At 52.6% G+C, this 18,882-nt stretch overlaps 1 protein-coding gene across 1 annotated transcript; it reads left to right on the forward strand.

The window, feature by feature from the left end:
* Positions 1-836: 836 nt before the first annotated feature.
* Snrnp70 (small nuclear ribonucleoprotein 70kDa (U1)) lies at positions 837-17,978 on the forward strand. The gene is made up of 10 exons (XM_013027847.1): positions 837-1,048; positions 1,841-1,997; positions 4,090-4,152; positions 5,958-6,012; positions 9,474-9,538; positions 9,678-9,740; positions 11,775-11,856; positions 14,957-15,058; positions 17,024-17,111; positions 17,190-17,978. The coding sequence occupies exons 2-10, from the start codon at positions 1,851-1,853 to the stop codon at positions 17,851-17,853; spliced, it is 1,329 nt and encodes a 442-aa protein (XP_012883301.1). The 5' UTR covers positions 837-1,048; positions 1,841-1,850; the 3' UTR covers positions 17,854-17,978.
* Positions 17,979-18,882: the final 904 nt, after the last annotated feature.

The raw sequence follows: 18,882 nt of genomic DNA on the forward strand, positions 1-18,882 counted from the left end.
GCACTCTACCACTTAAGACACAACTCCATTTCTGGCTTTTTGATGGTTAATTGGTGACAAGTGTCTCATAGTTTTTTTTTTAACCACCGAGGCTGGCTTTGAACCAGGGTTCTCACATTTCAGCCTCCTGAGTAGCTAGGATTACAGGAGGGAAATTCGGAGCCCAGCTTCCCCTGCACTTTTTCAGCTCCCATAGGAAGATTTTTGTCACGTGCTGTGTGTCCCGGAGCCTAAACAATGCCTAAACAGCCTGGCGCCAGTGCTCACACCTGTAATCAGGAGGCTGATCGGAGGATCGCGGTTCTAAGTCAGCCCAGGTGGGAAAGTCTGTGAGAATTGTATCTCCAATTAATCGCAGAAAAAAGCCAGAAATGGCGCTATGGCTCAAGCGGTGAGCGCCAGCATTGAGCAAGCCTACACCCAGAGTTCAAGCCCCAGTACTGGCAAAAAAAGAAAAAAAAAATTACTGATGGGCCAGCAAACGACTCTTCACGTAAGGACTCTTTGGCCGCGGAGGGATACACTCAGAATGCCACGAGCACATGCGCAAAAGATCCGGGAAGTGCTAAGATGAAGGGGCGGGGCATCGGGAAGAGAATCGCATACTGAGGCAGTTGGAGCCGAGAGCGCGAGGTGGAGGCCGGCGCTCGCTGGTGAATGCGCCTGCGTAGTGCGACCGCCGAGCAGCCGCGGCCGAGAAGTTGAAGACGCGGGAAGGCGGAGGTAGTAGTTTCGCGCATGCGTCCTTCCCTTAGCGGGGGGCTAGTTGGTTGTGTGGGCGGCGCCTAACGGGAGCAGCGCGTGCGCAATGAGGCAGCGGAGGGATTTGAGTCCGGGACCCACCCCCTGTTCCCGTCGTGAGCGGAGGCCGCGCGGGCTGTGGAGTAGCGGCCTGGTGCGCGCGCGCTAGGCTGGAGACCGGAGAACAGCGACGCGGGCTCCGACCGAGTCGAAGCCGGAGTGGGAGTCCTGGTTGCTGAGGGGCCGCCGCCGCCGCCGCCGCGAGCCCCGGGACTAACGTCAGGCCAAGGAGGGCGCCGCGCGGCGGGTGAGTGACCGAGTGGCCTTACGGGGAACGGAACCGCTACCCACAAGGCCCCGCGGTGGGCCTCAGTCTCTTTCCCCGCGGCCTGACCCCTTCCCGCGACCTCCCTCAGCACTCTTTGGAGCCCCTTACCCAGAGTCCTCTGGACACTCGCGCCCTCTTTCCTCAGCGACCCCCCGCCTTCGGCGTCCTCTACCCACAGGCCCTTGCGGTGTGTTGCCTTTTTACCTTATCGCCTTTCTGAGGCGGCCGGGACCCTTACCCATAATTCCTATCGCCGCCGGTAGCCCAGATCCATTACCCACAAACCTCTGGCTTGACGGGAGGGGGCATTCTGCTCCTCATGACTCCTTTTGCTCTGCGACTTCCCGCCTTAAGTCCCGAGAGACCCCTGCCTCTTAATTTCCAAGGTGTGGGACCACTACTCTGGGTCTGCTCCGGATCCTTAGTTTCCCCGTAAGCCTCTGGGGGAAGTTCTCACTCCCCCAGCTTGTCGCTTAGGACACAGAGACTTCATCCTCAGAAACCCTTTTAGTCTTTTTTTTTTGTTTTTTTTTTTTTCATTAGCCTTTGTCTTCGTGCTCCCACCGTCGCTCGGTGTTCACATGCAGATTTGCCCTCCCCCCCCTCTCCTGAAGTGGTAGTGTGGCACCCTATCTTTCCAGAGCTTGCTGTGGTACTAAGGCTTCCTTCTTACCCTTTTCCTCATCTTTTTGACCGAGAAGGAGCAATAGAGGATCTATGTGCCCCATCCACTCCCACCCTAACATAAGGCTGTCTTCCTTTTGCTCTCAGACTTGGCAAGATGACCCAGTTCCTGCCACCCAACCTCCTGGCCCTCTTTGCCCCCCGTGACCCCATCCCATATCTGCCACCCTTGGAGAAGCTGCCACATGAAAAACATCACAACCAACCTTATTGTGGCATTGCGCCATACATCAGAGAGTTTGAGGTGAGTTCTCTCAACAGCCTAGGAATGGGTTCTGGTGGGCAGTGGTTTGGATTGAGAAGGCCAGTTTCTGGTCCTTTCAAGCTGGGTGATTTCGGGGAGGTGACTTTTCTCATCCTAAGTGTCCCTAACTTTTAACAACAAAAAATTGTACAGTGGGGGATCCATTGTAATAGCCATACATATATCCTTTGATCACATTCACACTCTATTTCCTTATTCACCATCCATCCCTTGTGTGGGTTTTTGGAAGTCAGTAGTGGTTAAAGATGGAGCTCTGTATCTTGCCTATGTAATTGTAACCCCTCTGTATGGTATTTTCACAATTAAAAAAAGATGGAGCTGTGCACTCAGTCCTTGGCCCATGCCATTTATCTGCTGTGTGACCTTGAGCCAGTGTTGTATCTTCTTGATGCATTGGTTTCTTTGTGTTTACCAAGAAGCTACAGTAACATGCTCATGATCCTGACAGAATTAATGTCAAAGAGTTTGACACAAAGCGGTGGGTACCTGTCAGCATTGGTTACTGTGTTTACTGTTTTCTAACTGAGAGGACAAGTGTTGATAGCAGTGGGCAATAAGAGTGCTAATAATTAGGCTGTGGGCTTGAGGATAAACAAATAAACAAGTTGATCTCCTAGGCCTCTGTTCTTTTGTTTGAAAAATGAGAAAGGTCCACAGAGCACACCTGAGAAATGCTGGCACACAGCCCAGCTGTCCCATGAGGAACATTCTGAAATTGTGTAGGGAAGAAAGTTGGAGTTGACAAGCAGAATTTAGCTAACAGAAAGTTGTATTGCTAAACCTAGGTGAACCTGCCCTTGGGAAATGTTATTGGCCAAATGAATTAATTTAATGGGTATAGGCCAGTGGCACCCTTTGATGGTACAAGTCCTGTGCCAGTTCGTATTTAATGAGACAATGAGATGCTGAGGAGATCTTTAAGCTTTTCTGGAACCTCAGAGTGGGTCTAGTTGTCTGCTCTCAGAGGACCTGTACTATCATCAGCTTCTGTGGTTGCTGGCTTCTTCCTGTTCTTGGCAGTTGTAGCCCGAGCCCCCTGTCACTGCTTCTATCCCATCGTCAGGCTCTTTGTCTTCTGGAAACCATACTCGGGGCTGTGAGAAACAGCATGTGCTCTAAATGTGGGAGACACAAGCCTTATTGTGTTGTTAGGTGTTACCTATTCCAATGCTACTCTGATTGTCTGTGGAGGGGGATATTTGCAGTCCATTGTAGATTGATATTTTATAAATGCAGTGTCCTTCTTCTGGTGTTTATTTTTAAAACCAGCAAAAAATACCACTAACTTCATATTATTAGGGCCAGTGCACATAAAGTTACAGTGGAATTACTGTACAAGGTTGTGAATAATTCAGAATTTTTATTTATTTATTTATTTGTCAATCATGGGTCTTGAACTCTGGGCCTGGGTGCTGTCCCTGCACTCTTCAGCTCAAGGCTAGTGCTCTACCTCTTGAGCCCCAGCTCCACTTTGGTTTTCTGAGTGGTTTATTGGAGATAAGAGTCTCATGGACTTTCCTGCATGGGCTGGCTTTGAACCGTGATCCTCAGATCTCAGCCTCCTGAGTAGCTAGGATTACAGGTGTGAGCCGCCGGTGCCTGGCTAATGATTCAGATTTTTTTATTATATTTTATTTTACTTTTTTTGGTCGTGGGGCTTAAACTCTGGGCTTGGGAGCTATCCCTCAGCTCTTCAGCTCAAGGCAAGCCACTTCCAGCGCCACTTCCAGTCTTCTAGTGGTTTATGAGAGATAAGAGTCTCACGGACTTTCCTGCCTGGGCTGGCTTTGAACCATGATCCTCAGATCTCAGCCTCCTAAGTAGCTAGGATTACAGTGTGAGCCACTGGTGCCCAACTAATTCAGATTTTTGTATTTAGCTTGTCATAGACCAGCTTATGGTCAGTGCTGTTCCCTGCCTCTTCTGAGACCTGGGATCTGTGGGGTTGCATTTTTTTTAGTTGGGTGTGGAGTATGCATAGAAAGAGGTTGATATTCATATTTCCCTGGTTGGTGTTCCTTGATATATTCCTGAGTGCCCACACTTTTGTCACCTTTCTTCTTGTGTCCAGGACCCTCGAGATGCCCCGCCTCCAACCCGTGCAGAAACCCGGGAGGAACGTATGGAGAGGAAGGTATGTCAATTTTTGTCTCCTAACCTTGGGTCTTTTTAGCTACTTTCTTCAAGTGGTCTCTCCCTCCTTGTGCCAATACCAAGGCTTGAGCTCTCTTACTCATGGCTTGCACGGTACCAATTTGAGCCATACCTCCAGCCCAGCTTTTTTTTTTTTTTTTTTGGGTGCTGGTCCTGGGGCTTGAACTGAGGGCCTGAGTACCTCCCCAAGCTCAAGGCTAGTTCTGCCAGTTGAGCCATAGCTCCGTGTGTGTCTGTGTCTGTGTCTGTGTGTGTCTGTTTGTATGTGTCATAGGGCTTGAACTCTGGCCTGGGTGCTGTCCCTCAGCTCTTCACCTCAAGACTAGCATTCTAACACTTAAGCCACAGTACCACTTCAGTTTTCTGGTAGTTAATTGGAGATAAGAGTCTCAAGGACTTTCCTGCCCAGGCTGACTTTGAACCTCAGACCTTAACTTCCTGAGTAGCTAGGATTACTGGCATTAGCCACCATCTCAGGCTTGTTTTTTTGGCCTGACCTGGGGATTGAATTCTGGCCTGGGCCTGGTCCTAGAGTTTCCTTTTTGCTCAAGGATAGCATTCTACCACTTGAGCCACATTTCCATTTCAGCTTTTTCTGTGATTGGAGATGAGTCTCTTGGACTTTCCTGCCTTGACTGGTTTAGAACTATGATCCTAGGATTCAAACGTTTGTCACCAGCACCTTTTTTTTTTTGGACTAGGCGTTATTGTTTAATTTCTACAAGGTTTCCCTTCCACCTTTTACAAGAAGTGGAGTTGATACAAAGGAGGCGTCTGCTGGTGAGCACAAAAGATTTCTCTACATGTTTTGAACAAGAAAATAGGATGCTCACAAAATAAGTCCCCAAATTCACTTTCTCTTAGAGAAGCATACAGGTCAGGATAGCTTCTTTCTTTGTTTATTTCTTTCTTTGCTTCTTTCTTTGTTTCTTTTTTTCTTTTTGGTCAGTCGTGGGACTTGAACTCTGGGCCCTAGGCACCGTCCCTCAGCTCAAGGCTAGCCCTCTACCACGTGAGCTGCAGCCCCACTTTGGGTTTCTGATGACTTATTGGAGATAAGAGTTTCATGGACTTTGGGGCTGGGAAGGTGGCTCAGTGGTAGAGCGCTTGCCTTGCATGCTCGAGGCCCTGGATTCGATTCCTCAGCACCACATAAGCAGGAAGAAAAAAGCCGGAAGTGGCGCTGTGGCTCAAGTGGTAGAGTGCTAGCCTTGAGCTGAAGAGCTGAGGGACAGCGCCCAGGCCCAGAGTTCAGGCCCTGCGACCGGACCAAAAAAAAAAGAGTTTCATGGACTTTACTGCCCAGGCTGGCTTTGAACCCAGATCCTCAGCTCTTAGTCTCCTGAGTAGCTAGGATTAAAGGCGTGAGCCACAGGTGCCTGGCTTATTTTTTTTTAAAAAGAAGTTCAAAATAGTGAACCCATTTTGGTAAGAAAAAGCAATTCCCATAGTGCACTTTAGCAAACACAAGGTGAATGCTGTGACACAGGTCACATTGATGAACCCCTAAACACTAGGAAGCTGGTTGTGGGGCCTGAACTCTGGATTTGAGCGCTGTCCCTGAGCTCTTCAGCTCAAGGCTAGCACTCTACCACTTGAGCCACAGCTCACTACTTCTGGCTTTTTCTGTTCATGTGGTGCTGAGGAATCAATCCCAGGGTCTCATGCATTACAAGGCAAGCACTCTACCACTGAGCCACCTTCCCAGCCCTAAGGCCCTCCCCCCTCCCCAGCACCTGGTTTTCAAGGCACTTTTGTCTCACTTTTCCTCTTTTCCCCTGACAGAGACGAGAAAAGATTGAGCGGAGGCAGCAGGAAGTGGAAACAGAGCTAAAAATGTGTAAGTGTCATCTTCCTTCAGATCCCCTTAAGTTTCTCTTCCCGGGTCACATTTGGCTCCCAGATTTCCTAGAGTTTTCTTTTGGAAAAAGAGGTTCATTGATTTACCACTATGGGCCTACTTGCCTAGCTAGCACTGCTTTTGGGTTTAGGGTTTTAAGCAGGAAGGGAGAGGTCAGGGGTTGGCAGGAGGGAAAACCTCAGCAGTTCAGAGTTTATGAAGGCTGGCTGGATCTTAACAGGCTGAGGTATTGATGTATTGGCCGGTGGGTCAGTCCTAGACCCGGCTCCATCTCCCCATCCCCTGCACTGCCTGTGTCCCATCCCTTTTAGGAAAGGAGAAACTTGAATAGAGTAGGGCCAGTACAGTGGAGTCATTAACCAAAAGCTAAGGATGGCCACATACTAACATCTGTTGGTCCTTTGTTAGAGTGAACACATCATGGTTGGAGGACATGGGCTTATAAGCACTGATGTACTTTGTTGTCATTGTTGTTCATGGGGCATGGACTCAGGGCCTGGACACTAATCCCTGAGCATTTTCACTCAAGGCTAATGCTCTACCACTTTGAGCCACAGCTCCACTTTCAGTTTTTAGGTGGTTAATTGGAGTCTCACAGCCTTTTGTGCCTTGGCTGGCTTTGAACTGTGATCCTCAGATCTTAGCCTCATGAGTAGCCAGGATTATAATGGGCATGAGCCACCAGCACCTGGACATTGCCACCAGCACCTGGACATTGATGTACTTTGTTACCTACCTCTCTTAGCTTCCCAAGTGCTGGGACTGAAGTATGCAAAATCACACCTGGTTGCTCCATTTTAATTTTCCTTGATGGTTTTTGTTTTGTTGGTTGTGGTGCTTGTACTCAGGGCCTGGGCACTGTCCCTGAGCTCTTGAGCTCAAGCTGAGCGCTCTACCTCTTGAGCCACAGCGCCACTTCCTGCTTTTCTGGTAGTTAACTGGAGATAAGAGCTTTAAGGACCTTCCTGTCTGGGCTGACTTTGAACCACAGTCAATCAGATCTCAGCTTCCTGAGTAGCTAGGGTTACAGATGTAAGCCACTGGTGCCTGGCTGCTTGATGTTTTTGTTTTCTTCTTTTGTGCTGATACTGGAAGTTGATCTTCACCTGGATGCTATCCCTGAACTTTTGTGCTCAAATCTAGTGCTGTACCACTTAACCATAGCACTACTTCTGACTCTTTGTGGTTAATTGGAGCTAAGAGTCTCACAGACATTCCTGCCCTGGCTGGCTTGGAATCATGAGCCTCAGATCTCAGCCTCTGCAGTTGCTAGTATTACAGATGTGAGCCACTGGTGCCTGACTCCCATTTTATTTTATTTATTTATTTTTTATTCATGCAGTTCTTTTTTTTAAATTTTTTTTATTGTAAAGGTACTATACAGAGGGTTACAGTTACATGAGTGAGGTAATGAGTACACTTCCTCTTGAACATTGTTACCCCCTCCATTGTTTTCCCATTTTATTTTTAAGATTAAAAAAAGAGGCTTATCAAGGCTGAGTACTCTACAAAAAGAGAGTTCTGAGGTATTAGCTTACCTCTCTAAAAGCCTAGTGAGGTTTCCAACTTAAATTCCAGTCCTTAGAGACTCAACCCTGGACTGATCCCTCCCCTTCCATACCTCCTCCTTTCCATATCTCAGGTTGTTTTATTTTGCTTTCATTTGCAAAATAGTGAAAAATAAATCTCAGTACCTAACACTGTCAGGACTAAAGTATGCACTCAATAAATTATTAATGTTCTTTTTCTCATATTCTCTCAGTGCTCTTAATGTAACACTATCCCATGGAACAGAGGCCTCCATTGTGCAGCCAGTAGTGTCTTTGGGGTCCTGGAGAGGCTTGTCGCCACTTTGTGGGCCAGGCCACTGTATTTGGTAAAAAGGATTTGTTTCCAGGCATTACCTAGCTAATCACTCAGAATTTGTGGGGCTGAACTCTGGGCCTGGGCGCTGTCCCTCAGCTCTTCAACTCAAGGCAAACACTACCATTTGAGCCACAGCGCCACTTCTGACTTTTTCTGCTTATGTGGTACTAAGGAATCAAACCTAGGACCTCATGCACGCGAAGCAAGCACTCTACCACTGAGCCACCTTCCCAGCCCTCTTTTTTGTTTTTGAGACAGGGCTTACTATGTAGCCAGGACTAGCCTTGAACTAGTGATCCTCTTGGTTTCAGCCCCTTGCTCCTATTACCGGCATGCTATCGCATGCAGTAGAGTTAGTTTTTCATAGACTCTTAACTTTTGTCTTTGGAAATGGTCGTTCTCTTATGGCCAGATAGTACCATTCCTTGTCTTCAAGAGATGAGGCTACAATGGAAATCTATTGCGGTAAGCTTTCTCATTTGCTCCAGCTCCTCCCAGAAGCTGCAGGACCAGCTTAGTCTATAGTGCTATAGCACTAGATGGCTTTCATTCCCAACCTTGAGACTACTTGGTCACAGGTTTTCCCATGGCTGTAGTTTCTACTCATATCCAGTGGGTGGCAGTGTGGCTCCATAAGGTAAAGAGGAGGATAAAGTCAACCTTGAGATGGGGCTGTCTCCAGAGAAGCCCTAGTGGGCTTAGTTACTGCTCAGATTATCTTGCACCTGAGTGATGGGGTCTAGTGGGTATGTAGGTTTGAAGTGACTAAATTTAGTACTACCTTACCCTGCCTTCTTAAGTCATCCTTAACCCTATTGTCCTTACTTGTTTATCAGTTACGTAAAGGCCACCATGATTCAGGAAATTTAGACAAGGATGTGTCTAAAGTTGCTAGGTTACCAACTATTCCTCCAGTTGGGGGCTTCTTTGGTTCCCTTTTGTCTTTTCTTTTTTTTTTTTGTCGGTCATGGGGCCTGAACTCTGGGCCTGGGCACTATCCCTCAACTCTTCAGCTCAAGGCTAGAGCTCTACCACCTGAGCCATAGTGCCACTTCTGGCTTTTTCTGCTTATGTGGTGCTGAGGAATCGAACCCAGGGCCTTATGCGTGCAGGGCAAGCACTCTACCACTGAGCTACCTTCCCAGCCTTTTGTTTCTTTTTTTTTTTTAACCTTTTTATTATTGTTATCTTTAAGTAGTTGTACAAAGAAGTTCCCATTCTACAAAACAGTATATAAATACAAGGTGTCTGACAACATTGGTCAGTTGTGGGGCTTATACTCAGGGTCTGCATGCTGTCCCTGAGCTTTTTTCTCTGAAGGCTAGCACTTTGAGCCATGGTGCTACTTTCAGTTTTCAGGTGGTTAATTGGAAATGAGTCTCACAGACTCTTGCCCCAGCTGCCCTGACTCAGATGTTGTCCTGAGTGGTTAGGGCTAGGGGTGTGAGCCACTAGCACCTGGTTTCTCAGTTCCATCTTTTTGTTTTCTTGGCTTCTGTCCATCCATATCTACATGCCCTGCTACCTGAGACTGCAGACACCATCTACTTGCAGATTCTCTTCTTCCTACACAGGGGACCCTCACAATGATCCCAATGCTCAGGGTGATGCCTTCAAGACTCTCTTCGTGGCTAGAGTGGTGAGTCCCCAGTCCCCAGTCCTGGGAACCCTGAGCTGCTGAAAGCCTGCATGTGGACAGAGGATGTCAAGTCATCCTCAACTGTTAAAGAGTTCTTTGTCTCCTTTTTTCCATCTAACGTCTATCTATTTCCTTGTAGAACTATGACACAACAGAGTCTAAACTTCGGAGAGAGTTTGAAGTGTATGGACCCATCAAAAGAGTAAGTTGGGGGCTAGGAATATGGCTTGCTGGTAGAGAGTTTGCCTAGCATGCATGAAGCCCTGGGTTCATTTCCTCAGTACCACATAATAGAAAAAGCTGGAAGTGGTGCTATGGCTCAAGTGGTAAAGTGCTAGTCTTGAGCAAAAGAAACTCAGGGGCGCTGCCCAGGCCCTGAGTTCAAATCCTAGGATTGGCCAAAAAAGTAAGTTGGGCTTGAGTTAGAAGTTTATGGGGTATCGGTATAGGTTAGTCTGAATGGGAGGGAGACTACTGGGTTCCCAGCCCAAGGGGCAGTGTCATTCAGGGCCTGGATTTATGCAGCTGAGTAGTGCAAATAAAGTGGGGGAAGTATGACTCCTTGTTGATTTAACTCAGAAACAAGTGAGCCATGCTTGTGTATGTAAGTAGTTTTGTTAGTACATAGCTAAGCAGGCGCATTAGTTTCCATATTTTTTTGTTATTACTGGGGTGCAGAACTGAGAAGTTATAACAGGTTCTGTGGCCCTTAAGAGCTGGACATGTCTGTTGTTTGACCTTTTATCAAAAACAGCCTCTGACTATAGTTCTAGAGCAAAGCTCTGAGACTTCTTTACTGCATTTGAAAGTTGTTTGACTGTCCCAGGCCTTGCCTCCCTTTCCCTGGGGGCTGTGGTGTGCTTGAGGCCATCATGCACATGGGCATGCGTGTTGTTTGGGCTGGGACTGGTTTGAGGGAAATAGTGCCATAGTGTTTCCTTTTTGTTTTCCATTATAACTAACTTATTTTGACTTACGGTCTCAAAAATGTAGCCTAGGCTACATTCATGACTTGAACTAATGATTCTATTGCTTCAGCTTCCTGAGTGCTTAGGTCACAGGTGTCTCTTCCTGGGCATTGGGAAATGACTTTCAGTTTTGTTTTTATTTGTTGCAATCCTGTAAATGGAACCCAGGCTTTGCTATACAAGTGTTCTAGGGCTGGGCTTCTTGCCCAGCTCAGGTCTGGTGTTTAAGGCCTCAAAAGGAGCCTTTACTCTGACCTCGTTCCTCTGGTTCCACTTGTGGTCAGTTTGGAATATCCATTGAAGTTCAGAGGCTTCAGGGTTCTAGAGTTCAAATCCTAAGACCAGATGAGCTCAGGACCATACCCATCCATGGTGTGGCCCCGCTGAGTTAGTGATGCAGATGAAGAATTAGCATCCTTTATAAATCAGTTCAAGTGGTTTCATCTCATAGAAGTTTCCCTCATTCATCCAGGCCCTGTCTGTCCCAATAGCTATACTTAATAGCCTAATTAGTCTGTCCCCCACGGAGTCCCAGAGCAGGCCAAGGCCCTCCAGTGGCTCCCTTATATGTCTGGACAGGTCCAGAAGCTAGAGACTAGCTTTCCAGAGGTTTTTTCCTATGGCCCTTCATTCCTCATGTGGCTACATGCCTTCCCCCATCTCTGTCCCTTGCTGCCCTCTTCGTAGTAAGATCTTACAGTTACACTACGTGCCCTCTGGTCTCCCTGGCTTTGCTTGTGTTGGGTTGTGTGTCTGCATGCACCCCCTCCTTTTTTCTAGCATTCCCCTGATCTCTCAGCATTCAGAATGCCTGTTCCCAAATCTGTAGAGTGTGTCTCTTGGCCCTTTTCTCAGCATGTTTTCTTAGTTCCATGGAGACTTTGCCTAGGCTGGCTTCAAGGGCATTTGGTGAACCCCAGTGTCTGCCTCTCCATTGACCTCTGTGCCCTCATCTGCATCCATGTGGAGCCGTGGTCTGCATCCCTCCAGGCTGCCTCTCCTGAGCCCTCTTGTCCCTCGTTCCCACGGCTCCAGTTAACAGGCTCAGGGCTTGATTTCAAGTTCCTCTCTCTGGAAAGCTGCCTCTGCCCAGAGCTCTGCTTTTCACCCTTTGCTCTGGTCAGTACAATTGAAGTCTCTCGAAGTTCTTGAAAGGTATCATAGGCCTGAAGATGTTACTGCCCTCCTGGGACCAGGGCTTGGCCCGGGGGTTCAGCGATGGTGGGGGTGTCCCAGTGGCAGGACTGACTGGCCTGACCCCCTTGCAGATACACATGGTCTACAGTAAGCGGTCAGGAAAGCCCCGAGGCTATGCCTTCATTGAGTACGAACACGAGCGAGACATGCACTGTGAGTACTGCGCGCCTCCGCCTTCCCTGAGCCTCTCACCTCTGCTGCCCGGCCCGCTCCGTCTGTCCCTCCCCTCGCCACGCCTGACATTAGCAATGTCTCTCCTCCCTCTGTTTCTGATATATCTTTTTTTTTTTTATATACGTGTTTTTTAAAAAAAACCAAATCCCCCACAACGTGTGTGTGTGTGAGCCCGGGGAGGTAAGTGTCACACGTTGAACCTCAGGGGCCAGGAGGGAATCGGGTGGGGGCTGGGGCCAGCTGGAGGTGGGGGGATGGGTCGGATGTTTGGGGAGCCTCTCCCCATGGTTTCCCCACTGGCTTGGGGACAGCCAAGTTGGAATGAGGACTGGCCTTTGAACCTGCCCTCTCTTCCCCCTCCCCAGTAGATCTGGGGCTGGGCCACCCGACCCTCCGCCTCCCCACCCCTGACCCCACCCTGTTCCCCAGTGGGCAGTGGGCTGGTGGGCGTTTTTAGCGCCTGTCCCCACAGCTCCAAAGCCCCTTTGAGGCTGCGCGGCGTCCACATGGGCAGGGCTGGATGGGTGGGGGTGGGCAGGGCTGCGGCGTGTCCAGGGGCCGCCGTATTAATTGACTGTTCTTATTGTCACTGCAGCCACCACGCAGCTGGCTTGCAGCTGATGCTTACGCTCCCCTTACAACACCTCAGTGTATGGTTGGTATAAGGGTTTGTATCATGGGTAAGATCACTCAGCACCGCACACCAGCCCAGCTTAGCCAGGCAGCTCAGGAGCAGCAAGGCGCCCCTCCTCCCGCCCTGGCCACCCCTCAGCCTCCCTGCACCCACAGCCCTTTCCTTGTTGGGGTGCCCTTTGCTCCTCCTGTCCCATCCATATGCTCTCCGACAGTCTTGCTGATCCCACAAGGGAAAGGTGGGCCTTGATGGGAAAGACAGCAGGCCTCTGGTCGGGTCCACCCTGCCCTTGACTTACCCAGCCTGGAGACATTAGCAGCAAGGTGGCAGAAACACTGGGGCCGGTGTATGCTCGGGCCAGGGCTCTGTGTGGAGCCCTTCAGCCTGTCATTCCCTGTCCCCCTGTGCTTCCAGGGGGCAGTCAACTGTGGTGGCCCTGGAGGGTCTTTGGCTGCTAGTTTCAGGGTACTCTGCCCCCTCCTCTACCTGCCTTAGCATAGTTGTAGTCTCCCGAGGGGCCTGGCCGCACTGCCTCGCTGCAATCCAGAAGTGTTCAGGAGCCCCCCAAGATGCATGGAATTGGGCCTGTGTGGGAGGGGCTGAGGCAGCTGCCCAGCAGCCTCGTCCGCCTGAAGGTGTAGGAGGTCTTCACTCCGCACCTGCCACTGTGCCACCGAGCCAGGTGTAGAGAGCGGGAGAGAGAGAAGCCTAGATGACACAATCACATTTTCACTCTTCCTCCTGGGTTGGGTCTCCTGGGGTTTGGGACACTGAACCCTCACTTTCAGGCTTCCTGTGCTTGACTCCGACCCCCAGTCCTTAAGTTCCTTCCTCCCCCTCCTCTGGGTTCAGGGGCCAAGTGGCCCCTCCTCGGAGCGCGGACAGCACTCCATCTCCTGGACCCCAGTGTGCATCCCCTGCGTGTCAGCCTTGGAGCTGCAGCGGGGGCTGGGAGGGGAGCTGGGGGGAGGGCGTGTGGAGCTGGTGGTGGTACTGTGGGTGGTGGGCCTGTGCCTAGTTGAGTGTGTGTCCAGAATTGGGCGTTGGTGAGAGTGGCAGGCATTCCAAGGCCTCCCGGCCTCCTTGTTCAGTCCAAGCAGGTCAGACCCCCCCCCACATTCCATGTCAGCCCCCTCAGTGAGCTTTCCATGGGGTCCACCACTTTGTTCCTCCACCTGTCTCCAGGTGGTGCAGGAGATGTGGTTCCTCCCTCTAGGGGCTCCCTGAGCCCCAACTTCCCTTCCCTGTAGCTTTAGCAGACCCTGTGGGGGTGGGGGTGGGGTCTGTGCGCGTGTTCAGGTAAGCTTGGGGGCTCCAGGTAAGCGGTCCCGTGTCCCCCCTCCCCGGGAAGCCCGCCTCCTCGCCAGGCCCCCAGGAGTTGCCGAGCCCCCCCCATCCCGCTCGGTTTGGACACCCGCAAGGTCGGCATCGGTAAATGGCACCTTTTTCTCTTCCTCTGGTTGTTATTTGGGGGGGCGTGGGCTGGGGTGGGACAGGGTATTGTGGTTGACTGAGAAGAGTCCCCTAGGCCAAGGCTGGGGAGGGGGATAGGGACTTTGTGGCCTTCCCTCTAGCCCAGGTGATCAGAGGCTGGAGGCTCTGGGCCTCTCCCTGCTCTCTGCCCCTCCCCCTTTCCTGGTGGGTCCAGGCAAGGGCTAGACTCCCAGCACTGTTAGTGGGGCTTTGAGGGGAGAGAGGACAGGGCTGGGTAGTGGCAGGGTCAGTCATCTCAGGTAAGGCAAGGCAGGGAATTTCAGCAGCACCGCACGTGTCCCTCAACTTCCCCTGCTCAGGGGACCCCCCTCCAGACTCCCTGGGAGAGTAATAACCCGTCTTTCTGCTCCCTGCCATTTCCTGAAGATTTCTCCCACCCCTTCTGGTTCATTTTCTGTTCTGATGTCTGTTTCCTCACACTCAACTCCTCCTCCCCAAAAAACATACAGAAAAAGAAAACTGGTGTGAACTGGGGCGTGGGGTGGCCCAGTCGGGCCTCCTGCCCCAGCATGCAGTCCCTGGGTGCATGCCTGCAGTCGTGGAGGAGCCCGCTCCCCACAGCAGAGTCCAGCATTAACCTCCAGTTTCTTTGCAGCAACTTTGGCCACCCTGATGGAAGGGGGCTGCTCCATCACATTGGTTGGAGGAGGGGGGGCAACCCAGAGGTCTACAGGGTGGTGATTGGAGTGGACCTACTGTCCCTGATGGTGATTGCGGTGTTGAGGAGGGAGCAGGCACCAAGATGGAGCAGGCCTCTCGCAGGGTCGGGAGAGGGTTGGTCTGGCTGTCAGTTGCCTGGCTGTCTGGTTGGATGTGTGTGTGTGTGATGATGGTGGTGGTGATGATGATGAGGGTCTCTGGTGGGGTGGGGATGTGGCATCACTGGTCCCTGTCCTGACTAGAGGATCTTCTGGGGACTCCTCTCCCCTCCCCCTCCCGAATCTGTTGCAGCCGCTTACAAGCACGCAGATGGCAAGAAGATAGATGGCAGGAGGGTCCTTGTGGACGTGGAGAGGGGCCGTACTGTGAAGGGCTGGAGGCCCCGGCGGCTAGGTGAGCATGTGCAGCCTCTTCTCCTCCCCCCACCACCTTGCACCTGCATTCCATCTTCTTGGCACCTCTCACCTGTTCACCATCTCAGCTCCTCTCCCACTGGAGTGTGTCTGGTCTAGGGCTAATCATGACCAGCCACCGGCTGTTGCATTGTTTCTCCTGCTCTCCTGGACAGTGTTAGAATGCTCAGTTCACTGAGCTTGGACATGTGACGCACGCCACACATGGCCTGTGACACATGATAGGACTTGTATATGCCCTGGTCTGCTCCCACTGTGCTTTTCCCATTTGTGGTTCATTCATCAACTTAGCCAGTGTCTTCTGGGTACCAGCTGTGTAGCAGCAGCAGCCTCTGGCACTTGGTTTTCTGTCTTAATTGTCCTAGGCTATCTCAGTCAAGGTCAACTCAAGGTTGGTGGTGAGTCTCTGAAATGTATCATGAGCTATCTGAAATGGGCAAGGGCCTGTTGATTCAGCACTGTGGGTGTCCCTTGGGAGTCCAGAGGCCTGCCCTGCCAGTGGACTTCCTGAGCTGGGAAAGCTGAGCTGCATCTGTGGTATGTCTCGTGGTCCTGGCCCAGTGTGACCAGCCACAAGCTCTATGTAATGCCTGGCCCTGCAGCGGTGTGTTTGTGTTCTCTGTGGGGTTGCCTGCCTAGTGGCACGGTGTTGGTCCTGGACCCAAGTGGAAGCCCTTGTGGAAGCTGCCTGGTGGCAGTTGTCAGAGAAGGTGCTCTTCCCTGTGCAGTGGCTGCTGCTCCAGCCTTCATTGTCACTTGGCTTAGTACCCGCCTGAGCTGGGTATAGGTGCTTGAGCTGAGTAAGTGCCCGTGGGCTGGAGGGCGAGCCTCTGAGCTGGGTGCTCTCCTCTCAGAATGGGTGGGCCCCTCCCACAGGGGCAGGGCTTCATTCAGCCACCAGCCTTTACTCATGGAACCCAAAGGCAAGGTTTTACAAGTGGTAATTGTCTCTTTTAAACTTAGTTATTAAAAAGAACAGTTGTATAAAGAGATTTTATTTCTCTTTAAGGAGGAAAGGTTACTTTTTGGCTCACGGCTTGGAGTGTCAGACATGTCTGGTTGGTTTTGTTGTTTGTAGGCCTGCAGCTAGGCAGAAATGGTAGTGTGTCCTGGTGGCCAGGAAACAAAGGATCCACGGAAGGCTGTTTGTATCCCAGCATTGATGGTGTCACCAAAGCTGGGTTGTGACCCGTGGAAACCTGGCCACTCACCTTGCCCTGCTGAATGTCCTGGCATCCAGTCAGCCTTTTCCTTTTTCTCTGGTCATGAAAAGTGATTCCTTGGAACTCAGCCCTGCTTCACTGAAGCTGCCTTCCTGGCAGGGAGTGTAGAAGTGTGCTGACAGAGGCAGGCTCAGGCCCGTGGGGGCTGGTCCCACATGCTGTCCTGGGGACCCGCAGGGCAAGTGGCCAAAAGGAGAGGCTGTCAGTGGGAACTGATTGTTCAGGTGACAGGTGCTGTGTGCCTGTTGCCTGGCACCACCTTTCCTGGTGCATCTGTTTGGACGGACAGGACCTGGCACCTGGCTACCAGGTGTGGGTGGGCATGGAAATTTGCATGGGGGGGTCCATGGGGGGTCAGGGTAGTTGGTGATGGGAAGGAAAAGCTCATGCAGGCTACTTGGCATGAAGTTTGGGCCTTAGCGAGGCCTAGGAGAGGGGATATTTCCACTTGAGGCCCTGGGCCTTGGGTGTGAGGAGGCTGGAAGGGCTGCGGGAGGCCCTGTGGCAGGCGGAGTCGGGCGGAACCTGGTGTCCACCAGCACCGGTGGTGTGTGGGCAGAAGGTGGATGTCGATGAGTGCACAGGACCTGGCTCCTAGGCCTCAGAAGTGCTTGCTTTCCTGCCTGTTTACCTTCTGAGGCCCCTCCTTCTGCCCCGCCCCTGAGTGCCTCTCCCCCCCCCCCTACGCCCCGCCCCTGAGCACCTCTGCCGCCTGCCCGCAGGAGGCGGCCTGGGTGGAACCCGAAGAGGCGGGGCCGACGTGAACATCCGGCATTCTGGCCGGGACGACACGTCCCGCTACGACGAGAGGTAGGATTGGGGGCCTGTGTCCTGGACCCGGTGGTTTCCTGGGGGGCTAGGCCGCAGGTCACTACCCATCTCATCCAGGCCCGGGCCCTCCCCGCTTCCGCACAGGGACCGGGACCGGGACCGCGAGCGGGAGCGCAGGGAGCGGAGCCGCGAGCGGGACAAGGAGAGAGAGCGGCGGCGCTCCCGCTCCCGGGACCGGCGGCGGCGCTCGCGAAGTCGAGACAAGGACGAGCGGAGGCGCTCCAGGGAACGGAGCAAGGACAAGGACCGGGAACGCAAGCGGCGCAGCAGCCGGAGCCGGGAGCGGGCGCGTCGGGAGAGGGAGCGCAAGGAGGAGCTGCGGGGTGGAGGAGGCGGTGGCGGAGGCGGCGACATGGCTGAGCCCTCCGAGGCCGGGGACGCCCCTCCTGATGACGGGCCTCCGGGAGAGCTTGGTCCTGATGGCCCTGATGGCCCCGAGGAAAAGGGCCGGGATCGAGACCGGGAGCGCCGGCGAAGCCACCGGAGCGAGCGGGAGCGGCGCCGGGACCGCGAGAGGGATCGCGAGCGCGAGCACAAGCGGGGGGAGCGGGGCGGGGAGCGCGGCCGGGATGAGGCCCGAGGTGGGGGCGGTGGCGGGGGTCAGGACAACGGGCTGGAGGGCCTGGGCGGCGATGGCCGAGACCTGTACCTGGAGTCCGAGGGCGGCGACGGGTACCTCGCTCCAGAGAACGGGTATTTGATGGAGGCGGCGCCCGAGTGAAGATGTGTTCCTCCCCAGCCATCGCTGTCCTCCCCGCCCCGGGCCGCCTCAGTTTGCTCTCCAAGGCTAGAAGTTTCTTTGTTCTGGCCCCTTGGATTTAAAATAAAATTAATTTCCTGTTCATAGTGGGTCCCTTGGTTTCTTGCTCACTGCTGTAGGCTCAGGTCAGAAGCTGCTCACTGCTTGAGAACGCCTCCCCCGGTGTGTGGTCCAAGGCCCTTCCCCACCCGAACTGCGGCCCAGCTTTACCCCCCTCCTCTCCCAGCCTTGCACACACCTTCGTGCTGGGGTGGCTGGGAAACAGATGACACGGCAGAGCCTGCGGGGCTGTGTCCTCCATGCTTGGAGGAGAGGTAGGCAGAAACAGGAGGCTCTGCCTGCAATGGCGATGATGCATTGGTGGCTCAAGGATGGGGCTGTGAGAACGAGGGGCTCACTGGGGGGGCCCCAAGAAGACATGTCTGCCTGTTGAGTGGTCATCGGTCGCTCTCCACCCTCAGGACACCCAGGAACTAGCTGAGTGTAAAAAGCCTGAGCAGATGCACTGGAGGTCTGAAGATTGAAGTTTGAAGCCAGTGGGCAGAAAAGCAAAATTCCAGACTGGAAGCATGGTCCACGTGGTAGACCAGCAGCAGCCAAGCACAAAACTGATCAGACTAAAAAGCCTAGGCTTTAGTCCAGCCTTCATCTTTGAAGGAGATATTCGCAGCAAGTTCCAGCTCACCGCGCCTGGCATCTCTTCAGAGATGGCAAAGCCTCGCGTGTTTCAGTCCCTGAACCCACTCGTCCTTAGACACCTTAGGCCATGTCCCTTTTTGCTCAGGAAAGACTGTGTGCTCCCGTGTCCACACCCACGGCGCCGCGCGCTGGGCGACCCTGGCCTCCGGGGCTTCCTTCCAGAGACCCCGGCCTCCCGCGGGCGGTGGGCAGAGGGCATCGCCCCTGACCCGCAATGCGAGAAGGGCCGGGGCGGGGTCGGGTGAGCTGACAGAAGCCAAAGCTGCGCGGGGAGCAGTGACAGCTTCGACC

The sequence above is a fragment of the Dipodomys ordii genome, unplaced genomic scaffold, assembly GCF_000151885.1.
Source record: "Dipodomys ordii isolate 6190 unplaced genomic scaffold, Dord_2.0 Scaffold105, whole genome shotgun sequence".
Classification (NCBI taxonomy): Eukaryota; Metazoa; Chordata; class Mammalia; order Rodentia; family Heteromyidae; genus Dipodomys; species Dipodomys ordii.

Coding starts and splice junctions, on each gene's coding strand:
- Snrnp70 (XM_013027847.1), top strand. CDS start 1,851: ATGACCCAGTTCCTGCCACCCAACCTCCTGGCCCTCTTTGCCCCCCGT. Junction 1,998..4,089: donor CATACATCAGAGAGTTTGAG/GTGAGTTCTCTC, acceptor TCTTGTGTCCAG/GACCCTCGAGATGCCCCGCC. Junction 17,112..17,189: donor ACGTCCCGCTACGACGAGAG/GTAGGATTGGGG, acceptor CATCTCATCCAG/GCCCGGGCCCTCCCCGCTTC.